General features: G+C 34.9%; 1 protein-coding gene across 1 annotated transcript; it reads right to left on the bottom strand.

Moving 5' to 3' along the window:
* Positions 1–490: 490 nt before the first annotated feature.
* On the bottom strand, positions 491–22,087 carry sec14l8 (SEC14-like lipid binding 8). Its single transcript, XM_046841414.1, has 12 exons — positions 21,930–22,087; positions 20,604–20,679; positions 17,999–18,042; positions 13,056–13,118; positions 12,740–12,928; positions 11,915–12,010; positions 11,688–11,748; positions 11,487–11,570; positions 11,245–11,351; positions 4,201–4,340; positions 3,327–3,496; positions 491–2,881 (listed from the first exon to the last, which is right to left on the bottom strand). The coding sequence occupies exons 1-12, from the start codon at positions 21,981–21,983 to the stop codon at positions 2,736–2,738; spliced, it is 1,230 nt and encodes a 409-aa protein (XP_046697370.1). The 5' UTR covers positions 21,984–22,087; the 3' UTR covers positions 491–2,735.
* Positions 22,088–22,423: the final 336 nt, after the last annotated feature.

The raw sequence follows: 22,423 nt of genomic DNA, 5'->3' as shown, positions 1-22,423 counted from the left end.
GGCGCCACCTTCATTTGTCATTAATAGTGTAAAATACATTTTTTTATATTATTTTTGACGTTTTTTGGGGTTTTTTTTAACGTTTTTTTTTACTTTAAGTATTTTTTTATATTTAAAAAGTTATATTTACTTGTCTGGCATCTATCTATCTATCTATCTATCTATCTGTCTGTCTGTCTGTCTGTTTGTCTGTCTGTCTGTCTGTCTGTCTTTTTGTTTGTCTATGTATGCATGTATTAAATTAGCTGGTTGGTTTGTTTGTTTGTTTCATTTTTTTGTTTTATTCTTTTGTGCAAGTTGGTGATTGCTTATGACTGATTCTATTTTTCACATGACATTTATACTAACTGTATTTTTTTTCTCATCTCATCTTTGAATTTTTCTTTCTTTCTTTCTGTCTTCTTATTATCTTCATTTCTGCCATTTCAGCTGTTTTATATTCTGACCACAACCTATTTTTTGGTACAAAAAATAAAAACACAGACATGGATTACTGACATATCAGTTTAATTAGCTGATAACTCAAATACTATTAAGGCATTTCATAAGTACACATCAATGAAATACACACACAGTGGACAAATTACAGTTTTACACAGAAAAGGCACTGATCTAATGTTACTGGTCCCATTACTCAAGCACTCACTCATTTAAAAATAAATGTTCTTATTATACACATATAATGACAAGACCAACACCTGAGCTCATAAATCAGTTCTACAAATAATTTAATTACCAACTTGAGCAGCCATATACAGAGAAAATTACAATAAATTACTTGTAAATATTAAGTATGCTAATAGAGTTTTTTTTTGTTTTTTGTTAAACATCTAAGTGCAAAAGTTTTTATCACTGTTTCTATATTAAAAAAAAGGAATAAGAACTGATTTTTTATCATTCTCAAAAACGAGGAAAACAATTAAATGGCACTGTTCAGGAATCAGGCCAATAAATATAAAAAATTAAACAAAAGACAAATTTGAAACAATTTTTAATTAAGTAAAAAAAACGATTAAGTAAATTAAGTACACAAACTAATTAGCTAATATTTATGATGTAATGTCATTTGTTATCTGTTGTAAATTCAATTCAATTCAGCTTTGTTTCTATTGCGCTTTTAACAATGGACATTTTCCCAAGCTTTACAGAAATTAAGTAAAGATGTAATAAAATATTTGATAAGTTTAGTGTCTATATGTTTATCGCTTATAAGTTTATAACGTTTAAAGAAACTCTTTAAAACCTCTCTGACTTAATGCTTTGCTGTAAATAACATTGCATTGATTCATTGTGCCGTACAGGAATGCAAACCGCTGCACTCAACTATGTACACTGTATATGCGCATACGGTATCAATAAAGCTTGGATAAAGTATTGTTTAATTAGTAAAGACATACATATTTACAATGCGTTATGTGTTTCTTGTATATCAGTCATTAGCTTTCATTTTGAAGAGATTAAAAATTAGAGTTCAGCAGTGCACTGTTCGATGAACGAATCGTCTTCAGATGTAAAACGATGATTAAAAAAAAGAGCAAAAAAGTGTCATTATATATTGTGTTCTCTAATTGCTATACTGATATGATATTTTAAGATAATAATAATAATCCTTAAGAAATTATACTCCCATCCCAAAACCTGTCACTAGTTGGACTGGGCCTGTAAACTACCCCATGCACATTGCCCCTAAAAAACAACTTTCTAAAGAGAAATGATTTTGTTTAACAATCTGTGTGGACGATAAATAATCATCCACCCCTAGCACACTATGTAAACAGAAATACAACAGAATACTGTATGATAATCATCTCTAACAAAGAATATACAAGATATTTACAGTACTGTGCAAAAGTCTGCAAACAAGGGCTTTAAAGTAGTGAGACCTGCTGAAATAATGAAATTAAAACGTTTGTTGAATGTAAACACTTCACCTATCGTTCACTGCAAGTAACATGGTCTTCACACGTCACTGGGCACTTACACCTGTTCTGGGTCAAGCTTTTTTTTGTCTTTGTCTTGTGTAGGTGTCGTCTTTTCCTAAGCCTTTCTTGCTTCATGGTTTTGTTTTGTGTGATCTGTTGTTTTTTTTCCCCCTTTAAATAAAATCTTTACTTTCATCAGCTGTCTTTTGAATTATGGGACAGAAAAATTAAAATACTATAACGTAGACTACACAGCAATAATTAAACATTGACAAGAGTTAATCAAATAACCCTTTGCTTAAAAAAAAAAAAATTATTAGTCAGGTACAATTTGTGTCATTTTTATAAGGAAATAAGTTGGTATGATTTACTAGTGTGTACAAGTGTGCCACAGACATTTGCCCAGTACTGTGTCATCTGTCATACTCATACTATCCATAACTAATAACACTACGTGCTTGAATTTCCATACATACTGTATGTGTGTAATTCTTCAGTTACCCAGTTCTTACATGAAGCCTTAAAGCAAGCAACTATTTTCAGAGAGATGTTTTCTTTAGCATAGCTGTACAAAAAACTTCAGTTCAAAAACATATTACATGCAACCTCAAACTTGACATGATTCAAATTCTGCTTTGTGCTGCTATTTAATTTGATGTGGTTCTTAAGGAAATGACGTCAATTCTTCAACATGAAACAGGCAAGTAATTGAATTAATTGCAGATCCAAAACTTGGTTTGGAAAATACTGTGACATTTTAAGTACTGGTTCGCTCTGCTGGTCAGTCTCTAAAGGCAGCTAGAGATTCACACCCTACTGGCCATTCTGGACATCCTGTCCCAGCGTCCTGCTCGTCTCCGGCTGTGATTGGCTGTCGTTGCTGGGCAATAGGACTTCCACAGAGAAGCCAACTTTTTTGGACTGGAAGATGCTGTAAGTGTTGTCAAATCGTAGCACGTCTAAAAAAAAAAAAGTAATTTTATTAATTTTTTCATTTAGATTAGCAGCAGGATTTTTATACAGGTTTTTCCCTCAGAGTACACAGGTTTTTGCACAGTTCAAATTTAATTCTGATATAAAATACATGTAGTAAAGTCATTTAAAATGCTATAAGACCCTTTGCATCATTACAAATGTATCATAATTTTGTAACGCCATTCTTAACTATTGTTTGTAATTGTTATTGCAAACTGGTCCCAAAAATTTAACCTTTTTTATTTTTCAAATAAACGTGTAAAAGTTATGCACAGTTTTATGTACAAAACTGTACATAAATGTCAGATGAGGAGGTTTGTAGTCTGCGATAAACATTTGCTTATTCATACAAGGTGGGAAAAGAATCATATACAATGACAGAGTAAAAAAGCTCTATTTTTTTTCTATCCTCTCTAATTGTGCACTTACACACTCCAGGTGCAGCGCAGGTGAGAGACCCGTCTTCAGGTACGAGGTGTGCATTGTATCGCTGACTGGCCATGACCTCCTGCATCTGGCCTGCTTTCATCCATTCACCCCGTTTCTTCTTCATGAAAACCCCAAAGCCTACATCCCCACCATCACAGGAGAACTGCCACCTGGAAACAAAGGGAAAAAAGAGTCTCAGTGAATTGGTTGGTGACTTCAATTGAAAAATATATGTCTTGTTGATGAAAAAAATCAGAAGGGAATAACCAGCATGGCTCATGCTGCTAGGAAGGCTTCCCTAACTCAAGTAAACACTTTTTACAGCTGTGGTGAGCAGAAAAGTGTCAGAACCAGGGATGGCACTGCACATTTTCTGAAGGGTATGCAAGATCGTGGTTAGCACCCCCCCTCCACCTCACAACAGAAAAGAGATCAATACAAGAATAAGTGCAGTACTTGCAATGCCCCCCCAACATTTGCTGCACCCTATTTTCATCAGAACTCACGACACACTGAATATTGATTCTAATAGGCAAAAACAGCAGAACACTACATCACAGGCTCCAGTTCTGAACAGGAGTCCGAGGTTACAGTCGGCACAGGCTCGCTAAAATTGAGAAAAAAATCACTGGGTTAAGAAAACAGCAGAAAACATTTGGATGTTTTTACTGTAACTATTGTATTAAGACTTTTAGAAATAGATATTGGATCACAATTTTATCCGGAAAAAAACTATTTCTTCATAACATTATAGGCACCAGTATATCGTTAATAGTGTAACTAGTTGATTGTTCTCTATCAGTGAACACCTGTAACTGTATAAATTAAACATCCACTGTCATACTCCTAGATCGAAGAAAGTGTTGTGTGTTACCTAAGCACACATCCTGGAGCGAGGATCTCATACTCGAGCTGATGGGAAGATCCACGGCTGATGGACACACAGTGTTCATACTGCTGCTTTATAAAATCCCGTGCGTAGTAGGTTATGGGCACCAGTCCACCCTGATTAATCTGTGTAGAAACAAACTAGTCAGCGCTCAGCTCAGAATAAACATTAGCTTTAATAAAAGGATGAAATGCAGTATAGAAGTATAAAACTTACACGTATGACACGATGGTTAGTGAAGAACTGGCAAGTATGCATCATATGATGTTTAAAGAAGTATGAGCACAAATATATTATACGTTTGGCCAGTAATTTAACTATATAAGGTAATGAAATATGGTGAGGAAAAAAGTAGCCAGATACACAAATAAAACCTCCAATAGGTCCTTTTTACACTGTTGTCCTCTCATGTCTCCCAGAACCACTAATCTAAAAGTGCCTTTTTTAAAATTATTCTTTGAAATATAATTGCACTTCAATAAGGCTGAATAATTGGAAGAAATATAAATGAATGAAAATAATTAATGTGCACAAATACTGTTACCAGTATGGGCACAAACACCAGGAGACCCCTGACCATGAACATGCACCCAAATGGTACACCATGAACCATGTAATTCACATAATTAGTGCATAAACATTTTTTTTAAATAGTAGTATCAAGTATTAAGACTGAAAACATGGGTAAATAATACTTTTGTCTGTCTTTTATGCTGCAGAAATAAAACACACAAAGTGAATAATCACAAAGGACCTATTAACTGAAAAATATAAAACAAATATATATAAAAAAAGAAAATGTGCTACACAATAAAGTACGTTTACACCCTCATCAAAATATTTGTACCTCCCCAACCTGCCTATTCGTACCCTTCTTTTAAATGTATGTAGCATGGGATTCATTTGCATACCATTACCTTATAAAACCCTATATTTAATAAGAAAATAACACCAGTATGTCAGGTTCTATACTAGCCTAAATTTTCTGGCAAAACCTTCCATTATGTTTCTTAAAACCGGCATATGCAAGAGATATATGCAATATATGCATAGATATACAGTATGCCATTTTCACACTTAGAAAGCGTTAGAAAGCAGTATAGGTAAAGTAAACAAAAGGTACACAACCAGATAACAGATAAAATCATATTATCTAAAGATGCCCAAAACAGCTCCCTATTAGTGTTAGTGTTAAACATGAAATATAGAGTACACACTGATTGATCTGGTGGTTTGACAAAAATCTTTTAATTTTTCAAAACCAAGAAAGGCAAACACACAAAAGCTAAAAACCTATGTTTTTCTTTTACTTGTTAATATGTATACGTTTCAACATGCTATCTACAAGGCCAACCACCTTTAGTCACAAAGACAAACCCTGGTACAATCATATAAAGGACATTTCCAGGTCTGTGTTAAACACTAACTTCTGACAGCAAAAGAAACATATTGGATCTTGTACAGACAATAAAAGCTACACAAAACATCTCTACAACATGTCTATTTAGAGCCATACTATTCTATACAACTGTATGCGGGACGGCAATGGAAATAGCTGTATTTCGAGAAAAAAAAAAAAGAAGAAGAAATAAAGAAGAAGTAAATAAACAGTAAAAAATATTGGCTCAAGTCTGAGATGTCGCAGTCTTAAGTGAGTGTGCAATCCCAAAAAAAAAGTAAAACAGAATCCAGTGGGGCTTCATAAGGACTCCTCCTCCAGTCCTGCAGAGGGCAGCATCTTTCTTTACCTATGTATCTATGAGCAGACAACATGTCAGGACAGATCAGATAATTACCAGGCCACAAACGACATGATGTTTTTCCTACGGGTAATGCAGGATGGCTAATAAACTGGGCAACTTGCAGAAAACGTACAGCAGAAAAGCTTCTAAAAACAGTCTGGGAACTCACTCAATACAGACAAGATCAAGACAAGAGACAGGATCACACAACTGATGTAAAAGATTATACAAAACTAGAATGAGTCAATTGGATTTCATACAAGTAAAAGCATAAAAAATGCTGAAATGATCTCTGCTCATATTCGAATTCATATTATCTTTGGGTCATACTTGTGAGATCTTGCTGACTCAGCACCGAGCACAAAGACAACACAGGTGATTACATTCACAAAAGCTGGGTAAGCCTTTAGGCTGGATTATATGAAAACGACTTGTGCCTCAATGAGAAAAACAAGCAACACTTTTAAGATTCTCGGAGTGCATAATTAATATATTTATACATACAGGGAGTAACAGATTTCAGAATAATTATAATAATCCTAAAACCCTTCAGAGTTCCATTTCTAAACAGTGTGTACTATTAATTCAATTTAATTGTATAGCACTTTTAACAATGAACATTGTCTCAAAGCAGCTTTACACAGATAATGTGGTGATAAAAAAATGAATATGTTCTTTATAAGTGTAAGTTTTTCCCTTAAAATATTAGAAAATACTTTAAATGTTTAAGGGCTGCAACAACTAATCGATAAAAGTAATAATAATCGATAAAAAAATTAGTTGTCAACGCATGCTGTTATCGATTAGTTGGGCTTCTCAAGTTACGAGTTTGCGTGACAGTAAGATGACACAGCCACTTGCGAAATGACGGAAAGTACAGTTCAACCAAAGCAGGAAAAAGTGTGTGTCCCAAGTTATCTAAGGCTTTGATGTATTTTATATTAAACGCAACAAAGAAAACTAACCAGCAAGTTATGCAAAGCGGAGCTTGTGAAGCATGAAAGTACCACAGTGATGCACAAGCACATGAAAAGAAAACACACTGGTGTCACGGATGAAAGCGAAACATCAGTACGGTAAGTAAAAACTGTATAATCCTTAACATGTGAAAATAGTAGAGTTTAATGAAGTGCTATTGTTCCGTTTTTTTGCTTATTTCGGGACAGTCGTGCTGGATCTGTTCTGGCGTGAATCACCTCGCTCGTGATTTAGTGAAGGATTCAACTAAACACTAAATCTAAAAGCATCAAATAACAGCAGCAGTAAACGATTAAATTTTTAATTGTGGTTTTTACCGCATTTGTACACCAACGCATATTTTTTTCTATTTTTCTGATCTTTGTTCCATCATCTTTTTATAGCTACAACAGTTACTAATTAATGATTTACTGGGACTTTACCATGTTTAAATGCTTGTTTTCAATGTTTGTATATTTGATTTATGCATATATCATTTAATTATTATAGAACTCATATACATTTAATTAATTATATATTGTAGATGCTTATATCTTCACAACTGAACAAAATGTCTGTGTATTTCTTTTCACAAAAATTGTCAAAACAATGCTGTATTATATTTTATATAATTTTATTTTATCATTAAAAACTAAACAAATGTCGATCTACACAAATTGCTTAATTTTGCACACTAAAATAAAAAAAGGGAATTTGTTTAAAGGAGAAATCCCAAAATGCACTGCTCAACAAGCAGCTACTATAAGTATTAAAATGTCTAAATTCAAGGTGGTTAAACTCAATCTGTGGCTTTTGCATTGTTAAAGTATGCTTTTATACATAATAACCCTGAATAAGGGTTTTATATAGTTATAGTAAACAAAACATTAAATTTTTAAAAGTTTAGTTTTTAATCTGATTTATCAGGAAAAAATAATAATCTGATTAATCGAATAGGCGAAATAATCTACAGTTGCAGCCCTAAAATTACAAATAGTTAATTAATAAATAGTTAATGTGTCCAGAAATAAGAGGCAGACCACACAGCATGAGAGTGGTACTGAAGAGAAAATTCCACCCCGAAAGATTTAAGATTTTAGAAATGGGCTGCTTTGAATTTCCTTCAACATGTTGGTCTATTTTCTGTTTGTTTAGCAGTCCCCAAAATTACCCATAATTACTTGCAATTAGAATTTACATACTACTGTCTTCCATTTCATTTGTCATACTAGTCACCTTGAATCACTAATCAGCTGAGCTGAGTGGGTTAAGTATGCACACTAATTCAACACCACTACATTCTTGTATAGCTGTATAATCACTAAAAATAACTTTTTTGTCTTATTTAATGAGTCCATAAAGGGAACTCTCAGAGGAGAAAACTCTACTACAGTAATACATCTGTACTCCTTGGCTGCAGAACTCGTCAAATTCGGCACTCTTCACGTAACGACAAATGTGTGCCCTCCAAAGTGTTCTCTTTTGTGTTGTCTGTGCATTTTAAACCTATATCATGGCTCCTAAAGTGGTTAAAATAGCTAACATGAAGCCACAATGCTAATGAGAGCCACAAAGCATGAGTAGGAATGCGACTCAAATCGCTGCAATGTACAAAGTTCTGAAAGCAACAATCTCGACAATGGTGAAAAATCAGGAAGCCATTAAAGCAGCAAGTGTTGCTAAAGGTGTGAAATGTGTGACTAAACAATGGTCACATTGGAAGAAGTGGAGAAACTGCTGTACATCCGAAGTAACGAGAAACAGTTAGCTGGTCGCAGATTTCTGAGGCAAGCCATGCAGTTGCATGCTTATCTGTTTCTTTATTTTTTATACAGCACAACTGTGCATTAAAAAAAAGCCGCTTCAGCAAATGTCACTAGTTCTGGAATGAATTGCCGACGAGTACCGAGGTATTACTGTATTTGGATAGTATTTTCACAAATTCTGTTAGCAAGCAAGCTAACATAAGATCATTTCTCCTGCTGTTTAAGTGCCAGATTCATCAACGATCAGCCTTTACTGATAGCATTATTCAGCTAGCTTCTATGAGCTAATCTGGCATAAAAAGGTTTTCAAAGTTCATGAAATGTTAGCAAGCTAACCTGACAGGAATTCTCAGAGGATTCATAAGTTATGTTCATAAATGTTAATAATCTTCACTGTTAAAGTTAGTCAGGTAGCTAATATGGTATAAACTGACAGGATTTCCAAGAGACATTTAAGACACATTTATAAATATTCATGACATTCACATGAGCTATTCTGACATGATTTCTCAGGTGACAAGATAAACTAAGAAGATTTCATGTCATGTATATTATCTTCACAGCTACCTAACATGAGATAAATTATAAATGTTTATAATATTAGTCTGATACTGACCAGCTAGCTAATATAGGCTTATAGGCAGATTTTTGGAAGATTTCCAAAAAATTATAAAATTTTTTTATAAACTGCCAATGTCAAAAATAGGACATTGCTCCGGCTTTCACACTGCTTGATAAATTGATAAACTGATAAAAGATAAAGTGCTAAATCAATGTATTGCAAGCCAATAAACCAAGCTGGGCTCTGTTCCATAATAAGGCCTTAAAAATATCTTTATCTAAATCTGTATATCTAAAGATATAAAACCTTATATAATACTTTAATTGCACTCCAATGATTCAGACAAAAAAAAAAGGGTGTGAAGGGGTATGACAAATGCTCATGTATCTGCCATGTGTGATATGCCATTTCAGTGAATGTACACATTTTCACTTCTAGGCAATGCTGCTGTATTCCATTAAGTTTCCAGGCCTACAGACTAATGCTGTTACAGTAAATATTTGACACTGCAGAATTGTCTTGTACTGAGAAAGCAGAAAATATTGTATCAACTGAATAAAGGACAATCCCATGTCTTTTATTTTTATTTTTTTTAATAAAACAACCTATTTAAAAATCAAAGCACATTCCCTAAACCTGTAATTATCACATCCTGAGCTGATATTGGCCCCAAATACTGCAAAAGGATTTGGACTTTTCAGACTCAATCCACTAATATGATTAGTACTAGGAGCAGTGTGTCAAGAACCAGATCATGCAAATTAGCACTGAACAAACTGCCTGGTATAAAACGGGTAAAACAGGAATCCATTTTATCCCCCAGTTGCTTTTTTCCATGATAAACCTGAGCTGACCTGCATGTGACAAAGATATAATGATGCTGTGCTATTATTCATCCTATTTTCCCATAAGAGTAACTCCCAAGATTTTATCTTAGACAGACAGGCCATTTAATATTATCCTGAATTTAGGAAAATGTTCTGGTCCCAATCTGTTTTTTATATATTTCTTCTATAAACTATTACCACAAAGCTGGAAACACAAAATTGATATTGTATTATAGAATGTCTCCATAAGCTGAGTTTTACAATTTCCCTTCACAGGAATTAAGAGATCCAAACCTGTTACGGCATACCAATGCCCCGTGCACAAAGCAAGTTCAATAAAGACATAGTTTGCTAATGTTATCCTGACCTGAACAACTTTGGGATCAAATGGAATGCCAACTGCACCACAGACATCCTCAGCCAATATTAATACACCATCTTATTAATGCTCTTGTAGGTAGATAAACAAATCCCCATAACCATGCTCCAAAATATAGTGGAAAGATTTCCCATATCCTAACAGCAAATCTGGATTTGGATGTCTAAGAAGCACATATTTGCATGATCGGGTGTCTACAAACATTTGGCCTACACTGTTCACATCATGTCAAGGTTTTACTGCAGCAACAAATTTGCCTCCTGTGCCCAACTTCATTAAATTCTGTTTAACTTTATAGAAGAAAATATTGAGATTTATTTAATAATGTGATTCTGAGATTTAATGTTTTTTTTTTTCCGTACATAAAAATCAAATAATTCTGAAACTCGCTAAATGTCTAAATCACAGATGCGAACTGATATATTTAAGCATTTGGCAGATGCCCTAATCCAAACAAACTTATATTATTAAGCAAAAACGGTTTACATGTGCACATCATTGCTCACACTTAGTTTATAAAGGAAGTAAGAGCTGATCGATTCGATACCACCTAACCATACCTCCTGTTAACCACTTTAGCTATGTTGGAATCTGCACCTTGAGTTTAATATCGGTATCCTACAGAAAAAGTACAAATGACAACACCATGACACCGCCTCCATTCTGAGTAGTCAGTACTATTTACCATGGAATGATGATGGTCAGACTATACTATGCCATAGCTTACTACCAAGCATACTATGCCACCTACTGTATGTAGAGCCGTGACTCTGTGTCACAGTTGACCTTCACTCACCCTAGTCCTGCAGTGCGGGTCACCATCAGGATCAGTCAGTTTTCCACCGTAGATGGCTGGGAGTTCCTCAGGATCGATATGTTTCTTTAAGACCTCCTGCCAGTTAGCTGGGTATACACAAAAGAGACAAAATGTACATCACATACATTAACAGTGCGTGATTGCTTCAAGTGTACATTTGGGTGATTCTCATAAAAATCTTGAGAGATGGATAATATAGCAAGTTCAAGATCTTATCTTACACCCCAGGACCATGATCTTGCGTCGAGTGTCTTCACTCAGAAAGTGCTTCACCAGATTAAAAGCCACAGGAAACAGCTTGGGTGCTGCAAGAAATGTTGATCAAATCTTATACACTAAGTATTTATTAAAACTTAATGGGTTGTTCCCCGAACGAAGATGTGATATGTGTAATATTCATTGATCTACTGTTTGCAACTCACCTTTAATAACTAATAATCTCTTGAGTCCTTCAGGATAGTTGTCTTCAAACATGGTCAAAACCTACATATGAAAAAAGCCCACTGATTGCTCAGGGGAGGTCTATTTCCTGAAAGACTTTTTTTTTTAAAAGCTAAGTTCAGCCAGGGGTCAAGTCATATAAATATTTACACATTTTAGAACTGTGGACAACGATAAACCACTGGAGTACACAGAAAGTAGATCCTACCTCTCCATATGTCTCTACAGCAGGCTTCCATAGATGTTTCAAGCCCAAACCTTCACAATCATAGATCATAGTGATGGATTCCACATTTTTACCCAACTGAAAAATAAGATGAGAGGAAAAGCAATAATTACATTCTGGGCGCAGTCTCTTTCCACCAGATGAGTCAATGCATATTAAATTATGTTCTATATTTGTCTAGCTAGGTGAACTAGGCCATGCTTGGATTATAATACAAATCTATAGTAATAATAATTTCTAAATATACAGTATGTTATAAATAACTAAGATTTACAGTATCACAGTTTACAATCGCTTGTAATAGATCTGGTTTAATTAAGACTTCTGTATACAGTAATCCCTCACTTTACAGAGGTTCGAATCTCGTGCCCCCGGTTTATCGTGGAATTACATTTGTCACATAACTAATTTATTTAGCTGATTTTCCCAGTCTCTCGCGGATAGCACGATAGACCAAAAAACATAATAGGGAATAGTTTTTTTGTAGTTTTATGTTGGAAATGAAATTTATTAATAAAAATATAATTATTAATTATAAAATGAAGTAAAATGTTAATAAAGTACAGTACTGTATACATAAAATAGCATTTTTGGGGTGGCGTCTGTTTATCGCGGTAACGTAATCCTATGACTAACGGGGATTACTGTAAATTTTTCCAGCCTGGATTCCAACCATAACTTTGCTGCTCAGCTCAGCCTATTTTCCTTCAAATGTAAACATTTCTTTTGTTCATGGTTTGTATTACAAAAAAGTTTTTTTTTTTAAATGAAAAACACCACTAGGCACGATGTCCCTCGCCCTCTTACCCTTTCGCTCTGTGAGTTGCATTCCTTCTGCAGCATCTCACAATCTCGGACTTTGGTCTTGATGAAGTCCTGCTTGGAGGCAGATAGAAGAAGACCTTTGGGATCCACCGGGCCGATAACGTCATACCACACAGGGCTGCCCTCTCGGTCGTAACCACACATTCCTCCTGAGAGATACTTCTCTAAAACCTAATAAAATGTGCCAATATGATAACAAAAGGTATGATGTAATCTTCAATTGAATTCACAGCTTATATACCAGTTACATTTTGCATATAAATTGCATTTCACTTTTATAACGGTGCGTAGATCATACCTCAGGAGGCTTCCAGTCATTGGCGATAGTGTCAGCCTTCATCTGTTTTCGAAACTCCAAATGCTAAAAAAAAAAAGAAAGATGTATAATATTTAAGTACAAGTTTGGGGAAAACTTATTCGTTAAGAATAGGATTCCAGTTACACCCTAACCCTTACACATCAGCTAACACTTCTGGTGTCTGTTGTGAGATTTTAAGGCAAATGAGTCCAGAAAATGATGGAAGAATCTCACCAAAATATTATCAGTAAAAATGGCAGTGAAATTTGAAATTAAGTAAAACTCAGGTATATGTGAATTTATTTAATCAGAAAAATACATTCTAAACTATAAAAATCTTTATCACCCTAATTTGAACACTAAAGTTACACGCTATTACAGTTAATATCAGTGCTATTCATTAACTGTAGTCTTAATGTGTTTACCCTCATTGTAGCTCTGTCTTTAATAAGACATTAGGATGTGAAAGTGGACAGTTATATAAGTTATTTTATATAAGTTATGTGTTTTCACCCACACAATTGACAGTCAGTTTTTGTTTAGCAATTGCTTATTGTCAAGTGTAGCTCCATGGCACCTGTCTTGGCGAAAATGAATACATATTTCTCGTAGAATACAGTGGTCCCCTGGTTACGTTCTAAGACCCCCGTGAGTTCTGAAAATTTGCGAATTTTGGATGCACTCCCCGCAGGCCCTATGGTACCTTAGTGAATTCATCTAGACATTATGTCACTTCAATACAATAATAAAACTTTCTTTCAGCTTCTCCCATTAGGGGTCGCCACAGCGAATCATCCGCATGTTTGATTTGGCACGTTTTTACACTGGATGCCCTTCCTAACGCAACCCTTCCCATTTATCTGGGCTTGGGACCAGCACTGACAGTGCACTGGCTTGTGCAACCCTAATGGCTGGGGTCGGTTCCCTGACGGGGGATCGAACCCAGGCCGCAGCGGTGAGAGCGCCGCATCCTAACCACTAGACCATCATTGAACCTCACTTCAATACAATAATGTGTTTTAAACATTTTTTATGAAATTTGTTAGTGAGAAGAATAGTTTAAAATGTTATTCCTACATTCTTGAACATTCGGTCCAGCTGCGGAATCTCGCAAATTTTAAGATAATCCGCAACTTGCTGTCAGTTAGGTTCCAAATGAGAACCCGTGAATTATCGGGGGTTGACTGTAAATTGATATTATTCCATTTGAAACCATAAAAAAGTGATTGGTGTTCACATTTATTTTGTAATATACAGTATATACTGTATTTACAGTCCCTGCCTGCAAGTTTTTCAAAATTCTTCATTTAAAATGTAGATTTCTGAAGAATATTTAGGACATGTTTCTAAAGCAAATATATGAATAAGTAGCCATGTTGTGGCAGTAGGGATGTAGTCAAGAGGCAGAGTGAGTGAGTACAGCAGAGCCAGGGACGGTGAGTGGTAAGGATCCCACACCTAAGTAAAATTTGTGCTAATGTTCTGTGGTTCAGGGAGAGGGAAGAGAAATGAGAGCGAGAGTTGGAGCTGATCAGTGCAAAGCCATGTGTGGGCTGAGGCTTGATGACGAAACGCTGAAAAGTGAACCAACGAGTGGAGGAAAATAAAGTGTTTCTGGATTTGTCTACTGTCTCCTTAATCCCCTAGAGGCAAAAAAGCTTTGCACATGCATTTTACAAAAAACATGTTTTGGGGTTGTGTATTACTTAGGACAATGTACAACTTTAAAGTATTTCAAATCATTGGCTAAATCTGAATAAAACAGCATTCATTTGATTTTTTTATTAAACAATTCATTTACATAGTTATTTTAAAGCATCTTCAGAGTATAATTACTCTACAAACCTAAACCTCCCTTGTTGTTACTAAAACTAAAAGAGCCCTGAATGCAAATTCAGTGGGGGACATTTTAATCATTTTCAGAGAGATGCAGTGAAAAATGGACACACATACAAACACTAACACAATATCCAGTGGTGCTAACAATTAAGGGGGCTTCCCAGCAATGTAAGGATGCTGGAGCTAGAGCACAGGGTCAGCCATGAGACAGCATCCCTGGAGCACAGAGGGTTAAGGGCCTTGCTCATGGGCCCAAGAGGGGCAGCTTGGCGATTCTAGGGTTAGAGCCCAAACCTTCTGATCAGTAACTCACTGAGCTACCACTTCCAATAAAGATGTAATTACCATCTATATGAACAAATGGAACACTTCATGAATTGTGTGTATACTTTGTGATTAAAAGATGTTCCATACATATTGTATTTGCAATTGTGTTTTCCAAAAGTGGAACGCAATTGCAAATCTTGCATTACTGTTTTCGTTTTCGCTTTTACAACCGCAAAGTGTCTGCCAAATTTCAAAGGGAAAAGAAAAGTAAATACTAAATAGCGATATTAATGACCACATCTCCTTTTCCACTTTCTCCAAATCGCATATACATCCTGCAATTGTCGCATATGAAATTGCGAAACCATTTGCATTCGAATTTCCGATGCTTTGAAAGGAAAGCTGTCAATCAAGTTTCAGACTATAATATTGGGCTTGTTTATATTGGAAAGCGACGTCACTGTCAGTCGTCGGCCAAGAGGCGAAGGGAAGACGACAATTACTTATGGATTATATCAAACTTTGTGCGTCCACATCTTAAAAAAAAAGGGAATTGTAAATACAATTCCCTTTGAAAATTGTCAAGAATATCCTTCTATAAGCAAGTACATTAGGAAGAATGACTTTTTTTTTGCCAATAACAAGATAAAAACAGAGGAGAGAGCTGCGACTTCACAATTTCATTCACTGTTTATCACAAAGTCACAAAAATTGCTGAATCCTGCCTGACTAGACTTTTGACTCATAAGTCTGAGTCGCTGCTTGAATCTTTTTCCTGCCATATTAATTCTCACCACACCCCAATACTTAATCCTATAATTAATTCTAAGTTAAGATCCAACAGACAACCAACAGACTAATATCCAATTCTGACCTAACCTTCAATCTTTTTTGAGAATATTTACCAAAGCAGTTTTTCATCATTGTGCAAAAGACTAAACCACAAGGATAAATCTCCATGTTTTTACTTACATTTCTTAATTTTATTAAAAAAAATGAATTTTACTGTGGTTACTGAAAAATATACTTTAACATGAATGCTACCCTAAGACTTCAGGGACTGATAGCAGAGAGATTTCTCTATATCTCGGTTTTAGTTAAACTTATTTACACCTTTGTATTCGACAAATAATCAATTTCCTAAGCTTTAAACCTGCTCAAACTTAAATTCAGAAAAAGATTTACTTAGGTAACATACTGAAACAGTGGGCATGACCGTCAAACTGAATGTGTCTGACAGAAGCTAGATACACTTATTAAATTTTTATTGAAATGCAAAATTGCATTACAAAATTACAGAAAGACTTAATACATGCTGCATACACTATATAGATTATTAATGGAAACATTTTGGTATTTGACTAAAGACTTAATGATCTCTATATTTGCAGAGATCACGTCTAGGTTAGAAACTGCTCCAGTAATTCCTGAGAGAAAGTACCCATTCATAAAGCTATTTTCTATGCTTTCACAGAGGGAACACGACATGATAGAACATGACTCTAACATGACACAGTCCAACAAAGACGACAAAAAGGTTTGAAAAACTAGTATGCTATTGAATGCATTGTCTCAGGATTATGTGCTTAACCCTTTTCCCAAAAAAAAAAAAAAAAAAAAAACCTTACACATATTTAGAAGGTTAGATCTTGCTGGGAAAGAAATCTGTTACAAGTAAATAACTTAAATTAGGTAATCATATATCTACACCACTGAATTTAATTAACCAAAGCCATTCAGGGTAGGGCTCAACTTAGGTATGAATTTAGGTTTTCGCCATACCCTGCCATTGTCCACCATGGTTTCCATTCAATTCATGACAATAAAGCATCAGCTTAACCATTCATCTCTAAATATGTTTGTTCATGCCTACCAATTACTAGTACAATGTCTAAATCTAAACCTTATCACAAGCATGTCAATGTGTACAAGGTGTAATGTGCAAATAAACTGTGAGGTAAAATATTATTACAATTTGTCTTCGAATCGTGGTTGTGTCTTGAAGACAAAATGGGCATTAATGGGACATTACATTTTAAACATGCAAGCATTATATCAGTAAACATTAATAATATTATTCATATTTAACAACCAACATTCAACAATCATCAGTGTTCTTTACAGTAATAGACCAGGGGCAATTATTTACTAGTTTCACCAAAAAAATACATCGCTGGAACATCCAACTTGACTAAAAGTACTAATTAACATTTAATATTTTCATAACATTAATATTTGGTCATTGTGTTTTATTTCCTTGAAAACTACAAATATTGCATTAGCAGTGATGTTTTATAAACATCACTTTTCCGTCTACCACCTTAATCATTACACTTCTAAGTACAACTATTTTGAAAAATATAAGAAAGAAGGATTTATACAGTCAGAATGACATACAAGATGTACAGATCCTATATACAGATATGTTTGAATATGAAGTAGTGCATAGAAATTGTGACAGTGTGTGCATTGTAAAAATAATACATAGAATATAAATATACTTCACATTGCACATATTTACATATTGTACTTAAATGTGTTTATACATATCGCACATTCGCTGGATACCGATGTGAGTAATAACCAGTGTTAATCTCATACCTCTAACTAGCACTAGTACTCACTACCCCACTCCAAAAATCATTATTACACTGCTATAAAAGCATAAATCTTATGATCAGGTATAAAATATTGAGCTTTTCTTTTACATATTTTATTGATTGAACTAGTTTTAAGCATTCGAATAGATCTGTATTGAAACAATAACACTAAAAGTATAGGCCATGTTTAGTATGATTTCAAGTGAAACAGAAAGACACCTAAATGTGATACAGTACCTTGCGTAGCATCGCTTCAGCTTTTTGCAGGTTGAAATTTCTAGCTAAAAAAAACAAACAAACAAAATAAATGAACAGAAGTAAGCAATATAGAATGATGAGCAAAGTCATATGTGAAACCCAAAAGATAAAATTGGACAAAAGTCGAAAAAGTGTAGGCTTATTGTTGAATTGAAGCAATTCAATAAGGAGTATTTGTAACAATGCAGACTTAAGACTCTGAATGAATTTTGGCATATTTATTATCTGATCCATAAACGTGCAAATATTTAGTAGGTTTTCTTGCATAAAACAGTCTTCGGGACTGTGGACAGGACAACATAGCAACCTCCAATTTTTTGTTCTTCAAATAATAACATGAACAAATTAGCTTTTTGTTCTATAATAAATAAAGATGGTTAGTATTGGCCAACTACCATGCTACCACAAGAATAAAACACTTCAAGAAATCCTAAATAATTACATTTGGGATGGTTTCTCCTCTTTGCCTTGACTCACACCACCAGGTCACTAATAAATTTTCTATAACATTCCATCCCATAGTACATACAATGCAAAAGTAAACACATAGCAATAACCGTTTACCCTAGTAAACTAATAAAAAGTCTTTCAAAATGCAGAATCAAACAGTTCTGAATCTGAACCGATCTGAACCGATCTGAACGTGCAGCCCGGCACATTATTGTCACATTTTTCTGACGCTCGTCTGCACCTGAGTGTCTTCTGGTCACACAGACGTTAGAATGTAATACGCATAAAGGGGATTATACATTACAGCTGACAGCAGCAGATCGCACAGCTGCCACACATATCTTCAATAGTCGCTCCTCAGGTTAGGAGTGTGAAAGTCCATTTTTATGAGCGATAATTGTTTGTTTTTTATTACATGTCTAGTTGATTATACCAGAAAACACATTAACAGTGAGACAGAATAATCTAATAACCTAAACTGTTATAAATGCCTGAAGGCAACCCTTGAGAAACACTGACTACACGCAAGCGTGTTAATATAGGGCATAAGGAAAAAAAAACTACCGCTCCTGAAATGTGACTAGGGCATGCAGGTAAAACTTTCAATCACAAGAGATGTAGGATAAAATTTTCCATATACCAACCAATATTATCTGGTAACATCATACACCAGAACTGAATCATTTATTGCATATGATAAAAGAATTGAAGCCTGAGTGGCTTATCAATGATATTTTAAATGTTTTATGCCTTCCATAATGTCTTCTGCATCATATTGCATCACTGTGTAGAAGATTTTGTACAAGCTTTCCACATGCTTATGGACTTCCGTAGGAAATGCAGAAGTGTTTGCAAAATCATGTGCTATTTAGATTATATTTAAGGGCCAGACTGAAATCTAATTATGGGGCTCAACTCAAAGCAGAGTTACTGTTATCACCCTAATGTTGATTAGTTTTCCTTTTTTAGCATGATCCAAAGTGTGTTATTCATCTTATAATACAGCAATTTAACTAAAATGTCCACAAAACAAGTTATCATTGAACAGATATACAAGCTTCTATTCAGCAGATTTCTCGCTTCCTATTTCTTGAGAGAGGTAACAAGTCAAATAAAATGGAGTTTGGTGTTATAAGTAAGGTGCCATCTCCTTTATTATAAAGCTACGTCTTATAATCTGCCTGTGAGAGAGCACTAACACTGGAGATTCCCTCTAAAATTCAATATAAACCGATCATAACGACATGTAATTTTATTTGTTTATTATTAGGATAAGATCTGTGAAGTTTGTGTGAACGAGATTTTAGCATATAGAAATGATAACACATGACGAGTGCATTATTATAAACCTGTAGTGTGGAAATACAGTCCATGAGTCTGAGAGAATGGTCAGAGCATTCTTTATATAAAATCAATTCATTACACATTGTGACCAATCAGATTCAAGGATTATAACAGTGCTCTGGGATATGGCACATTTTAGCATGATACAACTTTAACATTCGGATGCAATTGCACCCTCCCATTGTAAACGGTTTATTGTGTATAATAACACTAAAGGGGCAGTGATAATGTGATAATAAGCATGTCACTTATGGAACCATTGCTCTCTGGTAGTGCTGAACTCAACAATATAATCAGTGCCTTTCATGGCCAATGACGCCAAACACAGACGGTCTTTATCACAAAACGGAGTCCTTGTTAGGCTTTAGAAAGCAGAGCCTTAAAAGTTCTCCGACCTCGCTCATATCACAACAACCCTTCAGCTTATTAAATTATGTTCTCCTCAGTAAGTATAGTCTAGCATATCAGGGATATGTCAGAGCTTCTAAACCTAAAACACATGTAGCAGTCCAAAGTGACACACTGATACAGTCATTAGGGATATCTGGTGGGCCAGAGCTGCTGTACAGACCTGTTGGGTTTTTGTTTTAGCATGTTAATCGGATTATAGCTAAGATTAATCTAGCTCACTGTGCACTCTGCTGCGTCAGGACCGAACAATAGATCCCTTACATTTACTTATAACCATGTAAGTGAATGTTTGAGAATGAGGACTTAGTTATATCTTTTTTTTTTTTTAAAGAATCTCCCATCTAACAGCTGTGTTCCATCAGATTTATGCTCCTCTCACCTCGAAGCCAGCGCAATAGGAAGTGGTCGCTTTGTGACGGACACTGTGGCAGAACATCTTGGATCCTCTCACGAAACTAAAGAGGAAACAAAAAAACTATTTTAGATCTTGTAGATTATGTAGATCTGAAGTTTTGCCCAGAGAAAAAGTACAGTTAATTAATTACACTCGTTCAAAGTGATATATAGAGTTTTTTTTTTTTATATTACTCATTCTAAATCTTTATTAGTCCTCTCTTAACATGGAGCTCTAAATGAAAGGGGGAAGAAACAAAAAAAGAAGAAGAAGAAAAAAATAATAATAGACAAAAATAACGGAAAAAAGAGAGCTGATGAAGAAGAAGAAAACAAAAAAGGAATGACCAGAAAATCTCCAACCAAAATATTAAGCCTAATATCAGTATGTTAAAAACCAATACTTAAACATTTTTTTCTAAAACACTCTTTATCTTATGAAAGAGTCAAAATATTGGAACACATTTTATTATTTGTTATTAAAAATGTATATATTGTCATTTCAAAGCATCTTATTATTATTATTATTATTATTATTATTGTTATTACCACTATTATTATTACTGTTTTTATGTTTTCAATCAATTAAAAACAATAATTAATATTAACTAGTCTTGACTTTTTTCATTTCTTTTCATGTAACACTATTGTTTCCTAACCTATATACTGTATCCTGATACGCATTGAGCATTGCAGAAGGTATTGTGATAAAACTATTAAAAATATTATCTCCTCTATCTTTCTAATGTACTTCTACACTATCAGAGTATGCATTAAAGCTTTGAGGATCACTGAAATGTTCTTGAAGAGGAACAAACCGAAAAACGTTCAACTATAAATAAATGCAATGTTGTCATCAATAAGACCGGTGTTCAATCTGGCAACCCTGGTGGTGTGGTGTGGTCTTGTGTAACTTGATGGTAATGATGGAACATTCCCGCAGAAAAAAAGTAAAAATCAACCCGGAAAACAGAGCGCAAATGCACTATGAGCTAAACATCAGATATCTACAGCTCTTTCGAGGGTTTGCAGATAATTCAGTTGAAATAAATGCAATTATGATGTGGACCGACACAGAAGCATTTCCTGCAAAATCATCTCTAGCGGACGTCATTCAACAGCTGTGGAGAACACGGCGTTTCTGGATCTCTGGTGCTCCAGAAAAATAAATTTGAGGTTGAAATAGTAGGTTATGATGCGACATACAGAATATTCCTCTCATTCTTCATCTCCTGCTCACTATAGCAGAAGCGCAAAACGTTTCCGGGGAAAAACAAAACAAAATCATGAAGCAGAAGAATGAAATACTCACCTGCGCCAAAGCCTCGGCCTGCTTCGGGCTCAGATCTCCAACCCTGCCGCTCATCTCCTCTGAATATACACTCGCTGCAAAACAGGCCGTAATGAACGAGACTGGGAGATGGTGGCACGCACACGCACGCGCACACGCACGCACGCACACGCGCAGGCAAACGCAGTGTTCCGCAGTTCCTTTTCCCTGCCAGAAGTAGCGCTGCTGAGCAGCTTGATATACCGTGAGATAATCACGATATTACCGCGCAATATAATATCGATATCGCATTAGTCATGCTTCAAGAAGAAGAAGAGGAGAGAATAAAGGTGAAAATAAAAGCAATTCTCAAAATGATATCTCCAACCACACATTTCTTTCTAAAATAAAAAAAAAAAATGAAAGCGACAATGAAGAAGAAATAGGGGTAAAAAGTTTGAAGTTAGGTTCTGTGCTGGGGCGACTCCCAACGATAGGGTGAAAGTGTGCATTAGTGTGATGACCCCAGTGTGTGC

Source organism: Silurus meridionalis, chromosome 27 (assembly GCF_014805685.1).
Source record: "Silurus meridionalis isolate SWU-2019-XX chromosome 27, ASM1480568v1, whole genome shotgun sequence".
In the NCBI taxonomy this organism is placed as follows: domain Eukaryota; kingdom Metazoa; phylum Chordata; class Actinopteri; order Siluriformes; family Siluridae; genus Silurus; species Silurus meridionalis.
Note: the sequence above shows the minus strand (reverse complement) of the source record. Positions and strands in the feature narration are given on the sequence as shown.